At 40.3% G+C, this 20,019-nt stretch overlaps 1 protein-coding gene across 1 annotated transcript in view; it reads left to right on the top strand.

The window, feature by feature from the left end:
* LOC114261501 (transcription factor bHLH62-like) overlaps nt 1–19,756 on the top strand; it is a 31,858-nt gene extending 12,102 nt beyond the window's left edge. Inside the window, exons 4-15 of the mRNA XM_082923222.1 lie at nt 11,136–11,189; nt 12,284–12,431; nt 14,321–14,382; nt 16,318–16,408; nt 17,066–17,168; nt 17,245–18,043; nt 18,175–18,340; nt 18,433–18,504; nt 18,610–18,678; nt 18,778–18,849; nt 18,929–19,123; nt 19,371–19,756. Of these exons, the coding sequence (XP_082779348.1) occupies nt 17,781–18,043; nt 18,175–18,340; nt 18,433–18,504; nt 18,610–18,678; nt 18,778–18,849; nt 18,929–19,123; nt 19,371–19,475 (942 nt within the window). The 5' untranslated portion in view covers nt 11,136–11,189; nt 12,284–12,431; nt 14,321–14,382; ... (1 more) ...; nt 17,066–17,168; nt 17,245–17,780 and the 3' untranslated portion in view covers nt 19,476–19,756. The remainder of the gene's footprint in view (nt 1–11,135; nt 11,190–12,283; nt 12,432–14,320; nt 14,383–16,317; nt 16,409–17,065; nt 17,169–17,244; nt 18,044–18,174; nt 18,341–18,432; nt 18,505–18,609; nt 18,679–18,777; nt 18,850–18,928; nt 19,124–19,370) is intronic.
* The last annotated feature ends 263 nt before the right edge of the window (nt 19,757–20,019 follow it).

Genomic DNA, 20,019 nt, shown 5'->3' with positions numbered 1-20,019 from the left:
AAGAATCGGCATCTTCTTGACATGGCTCGGTGCATGTGTTTTTTTATGAATGTGCCTCGGCCCTATTGGGGCGACGCTGTTCTCACCGCTGCCCATCTTATTAATCGTCTCCTTACCCAGGTCTTGGACAAACAGGCTCCGCTTCACGTCCTTCTCGGTTCTCCATCCTTGTTTTCTATTCCTCTCAAAATATTTGGTTGTGTCTGTTTTGTCCATAATCGCTCTCCCTCTCGTGGTAAGTTGGACCCTCGCTCCCTCAAATGTGTTTTCCTTGGTTACTCTTCTACTCAAAATGGGTATAAATGTTACCACCCTTCTTCTCGTAAGTGGTTTGTGTCCATGGATGTAACTTTCTTTGAGTCCCAGTCCTATTTCTTGTCCTCTCGGGTGTCACCGTCCTCATTTCCGTGGGAGCCTTGGTGTGAAGTGAGTCCTGTGCCTCCTATGGTGGACCCAGTTGTTCTTGCACCACCCTCTTCTACTGTGCTTCCTATGGTGGAACCAGTTGTTCTTGCACCCCCCTCTTCTACTGGGACTATAGAACCCACTGTCACCAAGAATAAGGACGAGCATGTTTATGTCCGGGACATAGACAGAAAACAATTTAACTGGATACACGGGACCGCTTTTGCTACTCCACTGCCATCTCCTGTTTCTGATGAGAGTCTAGGTAACTTTGAATCTCTTGAGTCCATTGATCTTGATGTTCCTATTGCCAAGAGGAAGGGTGTGAGATCTTGTACTCAACATCCTATCTCACAGTTTGTATCATACTCTCATTTGTCATCCTCATATAGAGCGTTTGTGTCCAATATTTCCTCTGTTAGCATTCTTAACCATTTTCAGGATGCTCTTGCTACCTCTGAGTGGAAACTAGCCATGATTGAGGAAATGAAAGCACTTAGGAAGAATGGCACTTGGGAATTGACTGAGGTACCTACGTGCAAACGACCTGTGGGATGTAAATGGATATATACTGTGAAACACAAAGCAGATGGGTTTATTGAGCGTTACAAGGCAAGACTTGTGGCAAAAGGGTTTACTCAGACATGGCATTTATTATCAGGAGATCTTCGCACTCGTGGCTAAGATGAATTCAATCAAAGTACTTCTCTCTCTAGCAACTAATCTAGATTGGCCGCTTTATCAGTTTGATGTCAAGAATGCTTTTCTCCATGGTGACCTCGAAGAAGAAGTATATATGGACATTCCTCCGAGTTTTGAGGATCATCAAACAGAAGGCAAAGTATGCAAACTTCGGAAGTCATTATGTGGTCTCAAACAGTCTCCAAGGGCTTGGTTTGAGAGATTCACTCAGGCTATGTTTAAATATGGCTTCAAACAAAGTCAGGCAGATCATACATTGTTTGTGAAACATTCCTCATGCGGTAAGACTACAGCACTTATTGTTTATGTAGATGACATAGTTCTTACAGGCAATGATAGTGGGGAAATCCCTCTGTTGAAGAAATATTTAGCCAAAGAGTTTGAAATCAAAGACTTGGGAAGCTTGAAGTATTTTCTGGGAATTGAAGTTGCTCGCTCTAAGGGTGGGATATTTATCTCAGAGAGAAAATATGTGCTTGACCTGTTGAAGGAAACTGGGATGCTTGGCTGCAAGGCATGTGCCACCCCACTGGAACCCAATCAGAAATTGGGGGATGATGAAGGAGGAGAAGTTGTGGATAGGGGGAGCTATCAACGTTTAGTGGGTAAGCTCATTTACCTATCTCACTCCCGTCCTGATATTGCTGTTGCTGTCAGTGTAGTTAGTCAGTTTATGCATGCTCCTCATCAGATTCATTTTGAGGCTGTCATGAGAATCTTGAGGTATTTGAAGTCTGCTCCTGGTAAAGGTCTGTATTTTTCAAAGTATGATCATCTTCTTGTAGAAGTCTATACAGATGCTGACTGGGCTGGGTCAGTAACTGATAGGAGATCAACTTCAGGGTATTGCACATTTGTCGGCGGCAACCTAGTTACTTGGAGGAGTAAGAAACAGAATGTGGTTGCCAGGTCAAGTGCAGAAGCTGAGTTTAGAGCTATGGCACAAGGTGTGTGTGAACTTTTATGGATCAAGTTATTGTTGAGTGATCTAGGTATTGATCAGACGGATTTCATGCGGTTATACTGTGATAATAAGGCCGCCATCAACATCGCTCACAATCCAGTTCAACATGACAGGAGAAAACATGTTGAGATTGATCGCCACTTCATTAAGGAGAAACTCACTAGTGATATCATTTGTACTCCTTTTGTCCAGTCTGGTGAACAACTTGCTGACATTCTCACCAAGGGGGTTGGGAATAAACCATTTCATGACATATTAGGCAAGCTGGGCATGAGAGATATCTTCGCATCAGCTTGAGGGGGAGTGTTAGCATATTATATTAGCTGAAAGTGTTAGCATATTATATTAGCCGAAAGTTACACTAGGGTCTGTAATCATTTTATGCCCTCAGGGATCATCTTGTAATTGTCTCTCTTGTAAACCCTAATCTTCATTTATAAATAGGGGGTGATATTCTATCATACCCTAAGCTGGTTACCCAAGCTTCAAGGACAAGGTAGGGGAAGGGGGCAGTGGATCGTGGTCGCGATCGTGGCGGAATCCCGTGATGGGGGAGGTTAGGTGTTGGGTAAGAAATGAAAGGGTAAGTTAACATAGGGTGTTGAAAAGGCTGTTTTGGTGGATTTTTTTGAAAATTTTCAAGCTGACAAAATTTAATTGTGACCCTTAGAATACAGGCAAGCCTTGGGCTTTTGGTATAATCCGCTTTACCTACCTTTTTGCAAAAAATCAAAACATTCCAAGAGTAAACTCCTTTGTGTCGAGTGATACACCTTTGCAACATTTTGTGAACTACCTTGTATCAGCATCTGAAGCTATACGCAGGCACACCAGAGAGATGGCTGGAGAGGAAGTGCCCACCGTGAGACTAGATACCTTAGGGGATGACGACGCGGTGGACTCGGCGGAGCAATACAGGACGGAGAAGCGAGTAGGGAGTGAGGGGGGACTGGCAGGGTGACCCCGCTCGTCCATGCTGATAGCGGCTGCGAAGCCAATCAGTCAGGTTGAGCTAGATCACTGGCACATGAAGGCCGACAAGTCGTCCTTTACCGCGGAGGAGTTGGAGGGTATGCGCGAGAAATATCAGATTCCTGCGAAAATAGAGTTAAAGCTGCCGACACCGAAGGAGAGGCCATCTAACGCTCGACCGGGGGAGTTTGCCTTCTACGAGGAGGCGTTGAAGGGGGGGTTGAGGTTGCCGCTTCCGCAAGTGGTAGTGGATGTGCTAAATTGGTTGGAGGTGGTGCCGGGTCAACTAATGCTCAATGTGTGGAAGATTTTACTGGCTTGTGCAAGTGCGTGGCCGCGGGCGAACGAGGGGGCTGCGATGACAGTGGACGAGTTTTTTGCATGCTACAAGGCTTCGGGCCAGCAAGAAACTTGGGTCACTTTACAAGTAGCGGGAGGGAAGGGTCTGGTGGCGGGGTTGCCGTCGTCCATTAAGGGGTGGAGGCCGCGGTGGTTCTATGTGTTTGCCAACGGGGGAGTAGGAGTGCGCACAGCGTGGAGAGTGCCAACCAAGTTGGTGAAGCCAAGGTTGGGGGCAGCGGCAGAGGAGAGGGTGAAGAAGGTGAAGGCATGGAGGGAGAAGGAGGGCGCCAAGTGGGACGACCTCGTTCAGCCCTCAGCCTTGTTTGCCTCAAGGCAGGGCCCTCAGCCGACTGGTGGAGATCTTGCGTCGGCAGAACTAGAGGCGAGGAGGAGGGCGCAGAAGGCGGATAGGACGATTTGTGTCAAGGCTAATAAATTCAAAGAGTCTCAGTTAGGCCGCCTGCCCAAATCGATCGCGAGGGAACGAGTCCGACCGCGCCCCAAGCTGCTGGCGGAGAAGGACCTGAGCAGTTTTGAGCCACAACCACCTCCCGTGGATCCTTTGAAGGAAAAGAGAAAAAAGGAGGTGGAGGCTGCACTGAAGAAGAAGAAGAGAGTAAAGAAGAGGGAGGAGGGGCCAGCCTTGAAGAGGATGAAGGAGGGGATGACAGAGGGGAGCCCCGAAGTGGGGTTGGAGGAAACAGCGAAGGAGATAGAGAGTGGGGCGACTGGCCCTGAAACACAAGTGGAAGGGAGGGCGACTGGCCCTGAGGAAGGGGCAGAGCAGCGGCGTAAGGGGGGGCCTGTGCCCCAAGGAATGGGAGAGAGGGCCAAGTTGAAGACTGCCATCTACCACGCCCCAGCAGCGTCTGGGCGACTGGAGGGAGAAGGAGGTGAAGCCAGGATTGCTGCCGATCGGCTCTTGGGGGTGGTGGAGGACACGACCGTGTGTTCGCTGGCGAGTTTCATAGTGGCGGAGCTGCTAAGGGGGTGGTGTTCGGCCCAGATGGAGGCGACGGCCTTAGCAGGAGCCTTACTGAAGAAAGCGGCGTTTGCAAAAGGCGAAGTTGAGCCATTGAAGGCAAAGCTGGAAGAGGTGAAGGCTCAGCTTGAAAATTTAAGGAGAGAGACCAGGGGGTGGAGGAAAGCCACGCGGAGTGTGTGTGTTAGGGGGCTGGAGGAGATCCAGAAAGCCAAGAAGATGGAGGTGTTGGCGATGGTGCAGGGCTATTCAGCCAACCGTGCCAATGCTGAGCTGCTCGCCACCAAGTTAGAGCTGGATACGGAACGCCGCAAGGTGGTGTCGCTCGAGTTCAGGTTGGCTGTCGAGCAGAAGAAGCTGGAAGAGGCGCAGAAAGCCTGCATCGTCGCCAACGAAAGGTGGGATGAGGCCATGGTCTGCAATGAAGATCTGCATGCTTAGTCGATCAACGAAAAAGAAGAAGCAGATCTGAAGATTGCTGAGTTGGAGAGGGCGCTGGCAAATGAGCGGGCCAAGTTAGTGGCTGAGAAGGCAGGGTTGGAGAAGGCCTTGGAGGAGGAAAGGGCCAAGTTGGCATCTGAGAGGGCGGCATACCCCGATCTATGTGTTGCAGCGGTAGAGCAGTTCAAGGGATTTGCCGACTTCCAGATGGCCATTGATGCCGTTATCGCCAGCAGCTTGGCAAGAGAGGGAGATAGGGGGGCTGGCCCGTCGGGAGCGACCGCTGGAAGCAGGAGTGAAGAGGAAGTGATCCAGAGCTTCCAGCGGTCGGACTTCTACAAGCATGAGATGGCTGAGCTCTGGGTAGCGGCTGGAAGACTTTCAGACGCAAAGCAGAAGAGCTGTTCCCAGACTTGGACTTCAGCAATGTAAGAATAGATGAAGACGACGTGGCCCAGACCTCCCTTGATGAGGGGGTGGACAAAGAGGACCTGGCCTCAAGCGAGGAGGAGTGATTGATTGTAAAGAAAATTTGTAAGTAGAATTTTTGTTTTTGTTGTTTGTTTGTTGTTTTTTTTTTTTTTTTTTTTTGTGTGTGTAATTTCTGTAGTGAACTTATGTGTAAGTTTGTAAATAAATAAAATTATGAGTTCTGTTTTTTCATACTGTTGTCTTTATTTCTTGTAGATCTAAAAAGAATGAGAATGGTCATTCAAATAAGGCTTGTGTATAAATCAAAGTAAAGGTTGAGAAGTAGGGAGCCAGTCTAACTTGTGAGAAAACTAGGACGCAAAGTGAAGTTTAAAATGTGAGAATGTTAAAAAATGTGAAGTTTTAAACCGTGTTATAAGAGTGTTGAGAAATGAAATATTGGGTTGAGAAATGAAAGTTAAAAAATGTAAAGAATGTTAAGAGGCGTAAAAGTATGGACTTGGAATTTGACTAAGTATGACAACTATGTCACCAACATGAAGTTGCAAGAATGGCCTTGGCCGAGCTCTTCATTCGTGCTCAGTTTGGCTTAAGCCATAATTAACTTAGTCTAGCTGACTTTTCAAGTAACTCAGTCTGGCTGAGGCTTTAAGTAACTCAGTCTGGCTGAGCTTTTCATGCTCAGTCTGGCCGAGGCTTCTCAGTCTGGCTGAGGCTTTAAGTAACTCAGTCTGGTTGAGCCCTTCGTGCTCAGTCTGGCTGAGGAGTTTGGCTGAGCTTTTCATGCTCAGTTTGGCTGAGGCTGAGGCTGAGGCTGCAAGCAGGGTGTTATTGAAATACCATACAGATAACTGAGATATAAGATTGTTGTCATTTAAAGTGTAGCCCATTAATCACAAATTTGCACCATGTGAGAAAAGAACAAAAACATCTAAGTGTGTAGATTGTCAAAAAGAACATACAACAATTGATCAATACAAAAATAGGGCTTTATTGAAAATAACATTTCAAGTGCTCGACGTTCCACGGATGGGGGAGATCTCGACCTTCCATGTCCTGAAGTCGGTAAGTGCCTGGACGAGGTCTGGCCTTAACAACGTAAGGTCCCTCCCATTTGGCTGCCAGCTTGCCCTCAGTCGGATTTTTGATGGCAAGAGTTGCTTCGCGCAAAACAAGGTCCCCCACGGCGAACTCCCTCGGTCGAACTTTGCGGTTGTAGTGTGTTCTCATTTTCTGTTGATATGAGGCCCGCCTGACAGCAGTGGTCTCTCGGAGTTCTTCAATTAGGTCCAAGTCTGCCTGACGCAGTTCTTCAGTTAGTTCTGGATTCGGGTGTAGAACCCTCGGGGTAGGCAGACCGATTTTCACTGGGATGACCGCCTCGGCGTCGTATGTTAAGCGAAAGGGGGTCTCCCCCAGTGGGGGTTCGGGCGGTATTGCGGTAGGCCCAGAGTACGTTTGGTAATTCCTCAGCTCAGAGTCCCTTAGCAGCTTCCAGCTTAGTTTTAATGATCTTTAGAAGAGAACGGTTAGTAACCTCAACTTGGCCATTGGCTTAGGGGTGACCCGGGGAGGAAAAACATGGCTCGATTTGAAGTTCTGCACAGAATTTCCTGAACTTGGCATTGTTGAATTGTTTGCCGTTGTCAGAGACGATGGCTTGAGGGATGCCAAAACGGCACACGATCGACTGCCAGATGAATCTGGTTGTGTTCCGCTCGGTAATTGTGGCAAGGGGTTCTGCCTCCACCCATTTAGTGAAGTAATCAATGGCGACGATTGCGAATTTGGTTTGGCCTCGGCCAGTGGGCAATGGGCCAACTAAGTCAATTCCCCATTTGGCGAATGGGTAAGGACTGCAGAGTGTGATTAGTTCTGTAGGAGCATGAAGGATGTTGGCAAAGCGTTGACACTTATCACATTTAAGCACGAATTCAGTGGCATCTTGATTGAGAGTAGGCCAGAAGTAACCGGTGCAAAGTATTTTGTGGGCGAGTGACCTGGCACCCGAGTGATTACCACATATACCCTCATGGACTTCCCTCATCATGTAGGTCGCTTGAGCAGGATTGAGGCATCGCAGGTATGGGCGTGAAAAGCCACGTTTGTACAAGAGACCACTGATAAGAATGTAGTTGGACGAGCGGGCCCTGACCTTGGTGGCCTGGTGTTTGTCGGCGGGCAATTCCCCATTTGTCAAAAATAGCAGGATATCTGTCGCCCATGGAATAGGTTCATTTTGGAGGGAGTGGACTTGCTGTTGTTGTGGGGAAATGGCGAGGTGGGCTAGGTATTCAAGGCAAACGCCATGGCTGAGGTCTGACTAGTCAGCAGAAGCTAACTGAGCCATTTCATCTGCCTTGGAGTTTTCCGTCCGAGGGATGTGCTTGATGTGGAAATTATTGAAGAGACGAGCAAGGGGGAGTGTAGTATCCCTGTAAGCCCGCATTGTGTCTTCCTTGGCATCGAATTCCTCTGTGATTTGTCCGACAATGAGCTGGGAATCGCTGAACACTTGAATATGGCTGACACCAATGTCTCTGGCAAGGCAGAGACCTGTGATGAGTGCCTCATATTCAGCCTCATTATTGCATGTGTCTAACAAGAAGCGGAGAGCACACTTGAAATAACCACCATCGGGGCCGGTGAGGATGAGACCAGCCCCATTGCCTTCTTTGTGGAATGATCCGTTGACGTTGAGGGTCCAAGAGTGGGGGTCTTCTACCTCAGTGTGGGATATCTGGAGGTGGTGGAGGGGACATAGGAAGGTTTATTTGGAGTAGAGCATTAAGCAGGGCTTGGTTTTGCTTGGCCAGGCGGTTAATGCTGTTGGTGAGCTCGATGAAATACTACGGTGGGTTGTTTGGATTGGGAGGGTCGGTTTGGTGGTCGGCGACATTGTGGTGAGAAGCCATGGATCTAGTTGTGACCATCCACCTTGGTGGGTGGTAGGAAAGGGTTATTGGGAAAGGGTTTCCGGCGACAATGAGCACAACTGGGGCGCAGAGCAAAAATGATTCCCACAGACGGCGCCAACTGATGATACAACGTGTTTCAAATGGAACGGGTCGGACTGATCCACGCTTCCCAAACCAATGTTCGAGGTACCAAGCCCACAGAGGAACTTGCATAAGAGTTCAACGGGGAACGGGGAGTCCTCCAGCGAACCCTTCGACGAGCAAGTTAGAAAGAGAGATGGAATGTAGAAATAGATTAGAGATAGAAAGCTTAACCTTCTTCTTGTCTTCGACGTCTGCTTATATTCTTTGGTAATCATTTCGTTGTCTCTTTCGACCTATCATCTTAGCCGAAAGTCTGTGCTCTAGCTTGCCTTGTTTATGGTGAGGCCGTCCTGTCTCGACGGGGAGGGGTTATCGCAATAAATGCTGTAAGGGGCTTCATTAATGGCTGATGTACAGTGCAATGACTTTGCAGGATCTTTGTCTGCTTATGTGGCTTGCCCTTTTCTTGCCACGTGTTTAGATGTCATTGGTTCTTAATGCCATGTTGAGCTCCAGCAACGTTGGGCTTTAATATTTGAATTATGTATTGAGCCCTAAGTGGTGGGCTATAACCTTTATGGGCTTACCCATATCAGATTTTATTTTTCTTTTTAAGTTTATCTTATCTTATTTTTGAATTTTTAAATTTCAACTTTTTTTTTTTTCCTTTCAATTACTGAATTTCTCTCTACCTCATTTTTCTAGGATTTATTTATTTATTTATAGTTTATCTTCAAATTTAAACTTAATTTGTTTTTATCTTTATCTTATATTTATAAAATCCACTCTTACTCTTGATTTTTAGTTGAACTTTTTTTTTTTCTAAAATTATTTAATTAAATATAGTAAGATCACTCAAATATATTATTTCAATACCCATCTAAATTAATATTATAATATTTAATTGTTAGTTTTTAGCATGTTTAACATTATTTACCATTTTTTATTACTTATCTGTGCATAGCACGGGTTACTGCTAATTTATTACTATTTAATTGTGTAAGGTTAACTTCTTTTTAAAATGGTTAAATTAAAAATTTTAATTATAAATATATAGCACCACTCTATTATTTTTGTATTGAATTTTGACAAATTTGGTATTATCGCATGACGAGCTTTCTGTGGCATTATTTGGTCACACTCACCTAGATTGATTTGGTGGAGCCCTACTCATGACCTGAACAATTTTTTTTATTCTTTTGGGTAAATTATAAATACATCCTTGAAATTTGTTTAAAATATAAATTATTCCTATAGCTTAGAAAATTATAAATACCTCTTTGTTATAATTTTTTATTTAACAGAATTAATTGAAAAAGTAAAATTTCTAACCGTTCACCTATACAATAATAAAATTATCTGAATTATTAATTGTAATAATATTTTAACATTATTAAAAATTATTAATTAACTTGATGATTTATTAATAAAATGACTTATTTGTTATGAAATTAGAAACTATAGGGGGGCATCATGTAATTTTTAAAATCACAGAGAGTAATTTATAATTTAAGTAAACTTCACACGGTGTGTTTGTAATTTACCCTATTCTTTTAGGTTAATGGCACTTTGTCCTTTTTGCACTTTTGTTGAAATTGTAGTTTGCCTTTATGAAATTGGAAATGACGCTTAACATTATAATTTTGTAAAATTTGCATTTTGATACTTGTAAAATAAAAGGCTGCACTTTGTACCCTTAGTAAATAACACTTTTTTGATGCGCAAACAATTTAACAATAATGTAGGCATTATAATTTTGGAGTCTAACACAGTAATTAACGAAGGAAAAATATCAATCACTACAGGAAAAATAGGTTTAGACGGCATTTTTTTAAACGTCACTTTTATTAATATTTAACGACGTTTTATAAAAACGTCGCATATTTCGTTAATAAAACGACACCGTTTTGAAATCGGAGGCGTTTAAAAATGCCTCCAAATACGTTGGCCCTCACACGCTATTTTGAATGTGAGAATACTTGTTAAAGCTTTGGAAACCCTTATTTTTAATCTCACGCCTCTCTCTTGCTCACCCCCAATTACTTCTAAACCCTTGACAACGATTTCGATTCAGAGCCATTTTCTTTGAGATTCATACAAATTCATAATTTGACTTTGTTGGAAACCAGAATTTCGATTTGAAGCTCACATTAGAGCGATTTTGATTTGAAGCTCTGAAGCTCCGTTGTCTCGCTCTCTCTCTCTCTCTCGATTCATCCTTTGTACTCTGTGATATCGATCTGAAGCTCTGGGAGATTGCGAAGAGAGAAGAGGGTTGGTTTTGATTACAGAGGAAGTGATCTCAGGAGAGGCTGTGCTTGATTTCTCAGATCGGTCTCAGAGCGATTTCGATTTTGAGATTCATCTTAGAGCGATTTCGATTTTGAAGTTCTCTCTCTCGATTTCGAAGCTTCACCGCGAGGTATTGATTTCTCTCTCTCTCTCTCTCTCTCGCTAAAATCTTGTTAAAACAAGTGTTTAATTGTGTTTTTTGCTTGTATTTCACAGGTATTAAGTCTGCATTAAATTAATGTTTCAATTTGTGTTCTGATAATTGACTTTCTCATTTATTTTGTTTGTTAATCTTTGTAATCTATCAAACCAGTGTTTCAATTTGTATATATATAATAGATCCGTGTGTTCTTTTTAGATTTCTCTTCTTTGTTTTGAGTTTGTCTGCTGTGTAGAATTAGTGAACTCAATTAGGATGAATTGATAGAGGCTAACTAGTTACTTCATGGACGCCTATTGTACTTTCAGTTGTGTCTGACTTCCGTATAATTTCTCCCCTTGTGATTTCAGTATAATTTCTGCTAAAAAACACCAGCCATCTCTAACAATCTGCTCATCATGGGTCCAATGCTGATTTGGTTGTTGATTTTCATTTGTGCAGATTAGGATCGAAAATTGGGGCAGAACGCCTAAGAGAGAGAAGGCAGTTGAAGAGGTTTTGTTCTATATATCCTCTCTCTTCTATGGAATTGCCATTTTATGTATATTTTAAACATAAATAAATGCTAGTCTCAATTCATCTGAATTGGTCAACTCTATATAACTTACAATTAGTCAGATTTGTGTTGTATGTTTAAGTGTTGTGCTTACAATTGGGATGTTTTCATTGTCTCTGCTCGTTTAAAGCCTCTTTTCTCATGAATTTTGGGTTTTGTATGTTGAAAAATGTTAGTCTGAAAGTTTTTGTCTGTTTGTATGTTTTACTGTAATCATGTAGTGCAGAGGACAGGAAACTAGGAATTACCAAGAACTTCGCGTAACACTTTTTGTGGACTTGTAAAAGGAGAATAAAAAATTTGAAATAAGTTTTTGGATGCCATTATCATATTTGTGCATTTTTTGTATCATCAAAAACCAGAAGACCAGTTAGGAGATGCAGTCACCAGAACAGCAAAACAATATTCGCAACAAACCCACAAAATTTGGCACATGGTGAAGGTATAGGTATGGTGGTTGCAAATTAAAACCACACCCCAAAATAACATTCAAATTAACTGTCTAGTTTTGTTAATCACTCTGTTTTTAATTTTTTTAGAGGGAATCTCTGAGTCCTATGGAAAATGATATAATATATTGTTATTGAAATAATGGCATTTAAAGTTTTTTGAGAAAAACAATGAAATTGTTTCAAGTGTATTTATTTTATTTTGTTTCAAGGACTCTACTGCAGAGCTCTTCATGGGCATCTTCTTGCTGTCTGCCTTTGCTGTAATTAGTAATATAGAATTCAACTGTTGACTCACTGGAATTGGTTTCAATGTTTTTGGTTTTTGGTTTCTTCTTTTGCTTTTAAAGTTATGATTTTGGGGGATATGGTTAGACTTCTCAAGACAGTTTTTGGGTTAGGATTTATTTTATTTTATTTTTTATGTTGTTATTAAATTTCATCACCTTTGGATACTTTGACCATTTTAATTATTTTCTCGTGTATCAGACTTCAATATAGTAATAATATCCTTCTGAGGTGGTCCACTTATCCTGATGAGCTGAGCTGACCCTTTTTCTTCTCTCTTTTGTGTTGTTGAATAGCTTTGACAATTTTGTGCAACTTGTGATTGGTAAATTATGAACACCCATGAGCTGAGTTGAGCTAACCTGGAGCTGAGCTGCACCTTTGGACTCTATTTCGTCTTTGCTTGCCAATTGCTCCTCCTCCAACCACTCATCTTTGCCCTACGTAACATTGTCCCACTTTGTTCTCTTCTTCTTCAACCTCCGAATTGATTTCACTTATAGATGATTCGATTTTAAGTTCAATCTTGTACAGAATACTTGTGGTTAATCCACTATATTGAGCTCTATACATATAGATATGTGTGTGTGTGTGTGTGTGTGTGTGTGTGTGTATTAGTGTGTGTGCACACCTGATGGGTGATATGAAAATAAAAAATATATGTGGGAAAAAAAAACTGAAGAAGTTACAGAATTTGAAATTTGAAATTTAAACTAGGCCTCAACTATATAGTACATTGAGGATTTGTTTAAGTGTTGATTCGAGTAAAGTGGATTCATTTATGTTCATAGAATTTTCTGTTTTGATTTTGTTTTTGTTGTTTTTGGGTATTGTATTGAAACAGCTATGAGTTAAACAAATCAAAGTTTATTGCATATCTGAGGGATGCGAAGGTAATTTACAATACCATGATAGGTAATGGACTTACCCAATTATTGGGATTTGAACAAAAAACAAAAAAAGGATGAATTTTTGTTCAGAAAACTATGATTTGCCTATTAGTTTGTACAGGAGCTAAATAATCTGAGATTCAGGACCATTGGTGTTGTTTGTAAAGCAAATTGATCCCATATCAGAAAAAAAAGAAGTTGAGGTGTGACATGACATGGAACTAGTGTGTATATAAAATGAAGTTCTCAAGTTTTTTTTTTGGCATATAATATCATAGACTACTTTGTGTGACTTGAAACCAACCAAAGGAAGACAGGTGTAAAAATAAAAATGAAAAAGAGAACTAAAAAGGAGGGACCATAGATAGCCTTCCATCATTGAGGCCCGTTTGGGGTGGTTGCTTTTTCGCTAAAAATAGTCAAAAAGTCAAAACACCCAATAACATCAGTCTTACTATTTTTTTGCATGTCTTTCATAAAAAAGCAAAAAAGTTAACTAAAATAGCCACTTCCCAAACACCCCCTAAAGATCATTGAAATTTTGTATCTTTGTGCTGTTTATCTAGTGGGAATGTTGGGGCTGTCATCTTCTTTTGGTGATATTGGTATTGCTCTTTTCCATGAATTTTTAAAGGTTGAGAATCCCCTCTCTGTGCTGTGCTTTAGTTTGGGAAGGGGAGGGTGAACACATGGAAGGAAAGGTGAGATTACCCATAGGTGGATATGGCTTCCTTGAGGCAAGTGATACAAGGAAAATGTTATCCTTCTTCTCAATGCTTATACTTTGTAGATATGTATATATATATATATATATATTATTGTTATTATTGGTAAAGGAAAAATATCTACAATAGTGTTAGGCTCGCAGATGCCATGGTTGTTTTCATTTCTTAAGAAATTGAAGTTCCAGCATACAACAATTTGAACATAACAGAATAGTCAAAATTGGGGGCATTTTTAGCCTTAGAAAGGTGAAATAATTGAGGAGACTAAGAAAGAAAATGTGAAAGGTGCATCTCTACTCAAATACTCGAGAAATGTATCATACACCCACTGTGGAGTTGAGTATGAACCCTACGTGTTGGGAGAGTTCTTTGAGTGTATGAACCCTAGGAACTGCTCCATGTCTGGGCTGATATGCTGGCTTCTTTTCTTTTTGGTAACAGGTGATTGGATATTGAAGACAATGTCATGATGCAAATTGCACCATTAATTGCTTGTTTATCGGGGATTGTTGAGACCATGGTTTATGATTGTGTTTTATTTATTTTTTAATTTTTAAATAATTAAAAAAAAATATCAATTCATTATGTAGTTACTATATGTGCATTTTGCACCTGAACATTAAATTTTTGTACATGAGTATTTGAATATCTGACATGTGCATGGAAATGGTATCTTTGTCCCTTCAAGACTAATTGATGAGCTGGATTTACTGTGCAGGTGCCCATATCAGTCATGCAAGAGTTGCTGTGCAAAAGCTCAAAATCCATGTCACATACACGGTATGCAAACATTACATTCTGAGGTTGTCGTGAAGAATGTTTGGGTATGATGTATTGGAATAATTGTATTTGTGCTTTGCATGGATGTCTGGACCTGATAACCCTGCTCGAAGTCTATATTGCAGTAACTGTTGTACATTTATCTTGACAAAGCACCATTTACCTGGTACACAGTTTTGAGTGTCAAGTTGGTTGCAAGTATCTGGCATTGCAACCTCTTGTTCATTCTGTAATGGCAGGGAAGTACATATATTTTTCTTGCAAAGATTGACAATTTACTTGGGGTGATCCCAACTATAAGTATGGATCAGTTCTGATTCAATTGAGATGGGAATATCCTGGCTTAATACTCGAGCATTATGAACTCTGAAGTCTAAAGAAAAGGGAAAACTGATTCAGGGTGATCCAGGGCTAAAGACGGTGTTCATAGTGAACACTCACCTTACCAATTTACGGGTATTCAGAGTTTGTTTTGCTCGCTGCCAAGTATAAAGAGTGGTTACCTGCAGTGAGGCATAATAAGTTTCCAAATAGAGTCTCAACATGCAAATGTTGGAGCTTGATATACATTTTAAGCCCATTCCTGGACAGCTTAAGCTTTTGAGGTAACTGGTTACATAACAGTACAATTTACTGTTGTAGATTAATAAGCTTTTCTAGTCAAAATTAACTTGTGAGTACCTAAAGTAACAAGGCATTGGAATCGTGGAGGGCTATGAAGCACGGATACGGACACGGACACCGGACACGGCAATTTCTAAAAAATGGGGACACGGACACGGCAGGGGACACGGCAAATTTTTTAATTTTTTATAAATATTTTTATTTTAATATACATTAATTATTTTATTTATTTATTATATTTTTAATTATTTATTATATTTTTTAAAATAATGTGTTATTGTTAATTTATTATTTTTATTTTTAAATGATATATATATATATTATATAAATAAAAATATATAACAAATAAAGAATAATAAAATATGTTAAAATAAATAAAAAGAAAAATTAGATATTTTATTTTATATTTTATTTTATTATATATGATTTAATTATAATTTTTTTAAATAATTAGATGATTTATTTTATTTATTATATGTTAAAAAGTTAAGAAATAATAATTTATAAAAATTATTATTATATATGATATTTTAAGAAATAATAATTAAATATTTTATTTTACAAGATAAAAATTATAATTTATAAATTATATTATATATATTATATATGATAAATTATATTATATATATATATATATATATATTATCTGATCAATTATCTTATATAATTAACAAAAACACAGAGAAAGAGGGAGAGGGAGAACAGAGACGATCGAAGACAGAGAGAGAGAGAGCGGACAGAGACGATCGAAGCGAGAGAGAGAGCTTACCTTCGAAGTCGTCTGGATGGAAGACGACTGATCGACTGATCGACTGAGAGAGAGGGGCTTACCTTTGATCGACTTGATGGGGGTCAAGGGTCTTCGATCGACTGGATGGAGGTGGTGGATCAATTGGTTTAAATCGACTGATGGAGGTAAGTCGCCTGAACCGACTGTCTCTTGACCTTGATCTTCTCCTTCTCTTTTCCTCTGTGTCCAGATTTGGTGGACACGCGTGTCGCCGCCGTGTCCCCTGTAAAAAAATAATTAAATTAAAGGGACACGCCACCTGGCGTGTCCCGTACGTGTCCCCGTATCCCCGACGTGTCCCCGTGTCAGACACCCCCACGGCATGAGATCTGGCGTGTCCATGCTTCATAGGTGGAGGGTTTCTGTCTCATTTCATTAGTGAAATAAAGCTTCAAAGAGTTGCTATTTGTGAGCGAGTATTAAGAGAGTTCCAATGTAAGGTTGGTTTAAAGATTTCAGTTATTTGTTTTCATGATGTCCTACTTTTAACGGGCATGACTCCTTTTGGATTGTGATTGCAGTGTTGACAAGGACTGCAACTTTTCCAGACAAGATACCATCGTCTAGCTCTTGTTTGTTTGACAAGCAGTCAACTGACACATCTTCCTCTGGGTAAGTTAATGTTCTTCAGAGATCTCAGATGATATTTTTGATCGAGTTTATGCTGTTATCGTTATCATTTACATAATGCTTAGAAGCTTATAACCAGGAAAAATCGTTTGTCTTCTAAACACATGCATTGCTTTTCTATCATTTGGCTCATTTCACTTGGTGAGAGCTATCTAAAATGTGGAAAACAATGCTTTTCTGGTCCCCCCACATACATATTTTTTTGTTATGCTGGTGTCTGTAATTGTTTAGGGAGTCACTGATGGTGAAGGGAAAGTGTTCATTCACAAATGACCAGGAATGAGTCTTGAGCTTTGTAAAATCCCTGTATTTGATTACCCTTAAATGAGAGACTCATTATTGAAATTCTATGAAGTTTGTTTTTGTTCTTTGAACACAAAAATTTCCAACCTTTTGTCTTGTTTTTTTTCATCACATCTCAATCATCCATGGCATTGTCTTAATGCTTTTCTGTTTTCAGTTCCCTAGCACATTGACATGCTTACTTGTTAGCTGTAAGTTTGGCTTGGTTTGGTTTTAAGTTTAGTGCTTAAAAGGTTTTGACATTTGTATTTGTCAAAAAGAAAAGATAAAAAAGGTTTTGACATTTATCCTTGTTCAAAACAGTGTTGTTTCTTAAATAGTTATATTGTCTTTCAGGAATTCACATAGATTTACTTCACTTCGGCAACTCTCCAACAATTTTGCCCAGTTTAATAATTTGCAAGGCCCACTTCGTTCAAGGAAGACAGTGACTAGAAAGGTGCATATACATGCCTAATTTATTCTCCTTATGTAATATTGTTTGTTGTTAATCCTGATCTAGGAAGCAAGTTCAGGATGCTGCGGTTATTAATGAATGGAGGTTTCTAAAGTTGAAAGAACACAAGGAGGGAAATGTTGAAGTGGAAAATGAAGCTTTTGATCGGTACATGCAGAACGTTAGTTTGCTCGAAGAGGTGCTTACTGTGGATTCTACACCTGAAGGGTCCACCAATAATGGGCCCCCCAGGAGTGAAAATGTTACAAAGAGAGTGCAAGACATTGTCAATCAGGGACTAAGGAAGCTTCAGAAAATCGAGTTAGGTAATGGTGACAATGATTCCAGTAAGCAAGTTGAACTTGTCGGAATGCAAAAAAAGGGAAAATCTTGGCGGGCTGAGAGGGTTTCGGCTTTAAGTGGTCTTCATGATAAGTTGAATAAAGTTCAGAATGAGGAAGATCTGAAATCTTGCTTGGAGATGAAACCCGAACTCTTTAATCATCATCAAAGGACGAGTCAAATGGAAACCGAAGAAGTTATTGAGATATCTAAACAGGAGACTGCGAAAAATAAATTTTCACCTGGACTACAATCAGATTATTCTATACCCAAATGGTTTTGCCGAGAGTTTCGAGTAGTCCTTCTATCAAGGCAGCTGTATCTCCCGTGGGTGCTCAAGAAAACAAGAATTCAACACAAACCCAAATGGAAATGAGGTCGTCAATTGGCTCAGACACAAAATTCAGGGGAGTTCTGGAGTCTGCTACCTCGGATCGAACTGAATTTGAAAGTTCTAATGAGGGTTCCTCTGTTTCTGAGAAAATCCCAAATGGCGAAACGGTGTTGAAAAATCCAATTCTGTCAATGCCACAGTGGTATATGAATTACCAAGAAAAATTAAAAACACACTCTTTTAACTTCTTTTTTCTTTCATTCAGTCGAGAATTCTAACAATTCTGTTCTTCCAGGTAGCAGAGGCAGAGGATGACCCGAACACCAAGTGATTCAAACCCAATGAAGGCAGTGGGAGCGAAAATGGTAGTGTTAAAACAGGGGATGAGGATGAGAAACAAACAAAGGCTAACCAGAAGCCTCCCGAGCCCCCAAAGGACTACATTCATGTAAGAGCAAGAAGGGGTCAAGCTACTGATAGCCATAGCCTTGCTGAAAGAGTAAGAATCACAGCCCAATTCTCTCATCATTCGCTCCAATTCTTCCCCGGCTAGCTTAGCATTAACGTTGCGATTTTCGGGTATTTGGGCAGGTTCAAAGGGAGAAGATCAGTGAAAGAATGAAGCTTCTCCAAGACCTCGTGCCAGGTTGCAATAAGATGTGTGTAACAGAATGCTTTGCAACAAATTTAAGCCATAGTAGAGCTTGAATTCATTGTTGGGCAATGACTAAATTGGCCTTGGAAATTTTCTTTCCATTGTACTTGTAGGTGAATGGAAAAGCACTTATGCTTGATGAAATTATAAACTATGTGCAGTCACTGCAACAAGAAGTCGAGGTAAATTAGGACTTGTTCTATACCATGGGGTTTCATTTTGATTGCATAATTGAGTTCTATGACTTAATGGGTATTGTGTATTCATTTTGTATTTTGTAGTTTCTGTCAATGAAGTTAGCTTCTGTGAATCCAAGGTTGGAATTTAACATGGATAGTCTCTTGTCAAAAGATGTGAGTATAGAAACTTGTAAAATCAATTTCTTTTATCTATTGTGATGGTTTTTTTTCTAAAATTGGTTGTAAATTCCAGGTATTTCAGCCTAATGGCTCTTTCCCTCATCAAACATACCCATTAGATTCCTCTGCTTCTGCTTTCTTTGGACAACAGACCCAGGAATTTCCACCAGTACATACTAATCTTTCCAATGGGGACCATGCAAGCACCACATTATGCCAAAACAACGAATTACCTCCGGTCAATGAATTTGGCCAAGGTCTTCCACAGGTATTCAAATGTTGGCCCATTCCTGAAGAATTTGGTGTTGTCTTGTTTTCTCCGTTTTCATTTTTCGTGTTTCAGTAAGGAAAACAACGAAAAGTTGGAAATACCCAAAAATAAAATAAAAATTGTAAAGAGTTTTCTGAAACAATTCTGTGTTTTTTAGCATTGAAATAGAAATTAAAATACAACTACACAACCCTTTTAAGTTTTTCATCATCTAATTTTGCTCTTCTCAACTTGAAATCCGTAGTTTCCAACATTGTGTAAAGATGATCTGCAAAGCATTGTTCAGATGGGGTTTGGTCAAGAACCCAAACCACAATACAGGATTTCAATCATCCCACATGAAAATTGAACTGTGGTCACCATTGATTTGTCCTCAACTCAAGGCCCAGAGGCTGTTGTATATTAATGGATTTTTTTTTACGAGAAATATTAAAAAAAAATCTTGATGCTTACCTAAAATATTAGAATCACAAGTTGCTTCATTCACCAACTAAATTTGATTTGTTGGGATGAAGAATTGTGTTGAATCAAGAAGGGTTGACTTTTGTTAAATCTATTTTCTATAACAGCTTTAGATATGTTACATATGATTTCTATAATTGAAATTGGTTTGATCTGTTTTTGCAAGAATAGTATGTATCCTGAGCAGTTGACTCATCTCAGTTGTGAACTACAACTCTTTATGAGTTCAAGAAGAACATACAGTCTGTAATGTTTTTGTAGTGGAAGTGGATAAAACCATAGACAGACATGTAGACACTAATGCTTGCTTAAAGATGGGTTTTGAGCCACTGGTTTGGTATTGTTAGCCAGTGGCAAACAGACACTTTGGTTGTTTCCATCTCCAATTTGGTTCTTATGGGCCTGTGCTTATATCGAATATGGCTGACTAC

The sequence above is a fragment of the Camellia sinensis genome, chromosome 1, assembly GCF_055761805.1.
Source record: "Camellia sinensis isolate YWXY chromosome 1, ASM5576180v1, whole genome shotgun sequence".
Lineage (NCBI taxonomy): Eukaryota > Viridiplantae > Streptophyta > Magnoliopsida > Ericales > Theaceae > Camellia > Camellia sinensis.
This window is presented reverse-complemented; position numbering and strand designations above follow the sequence as displayed.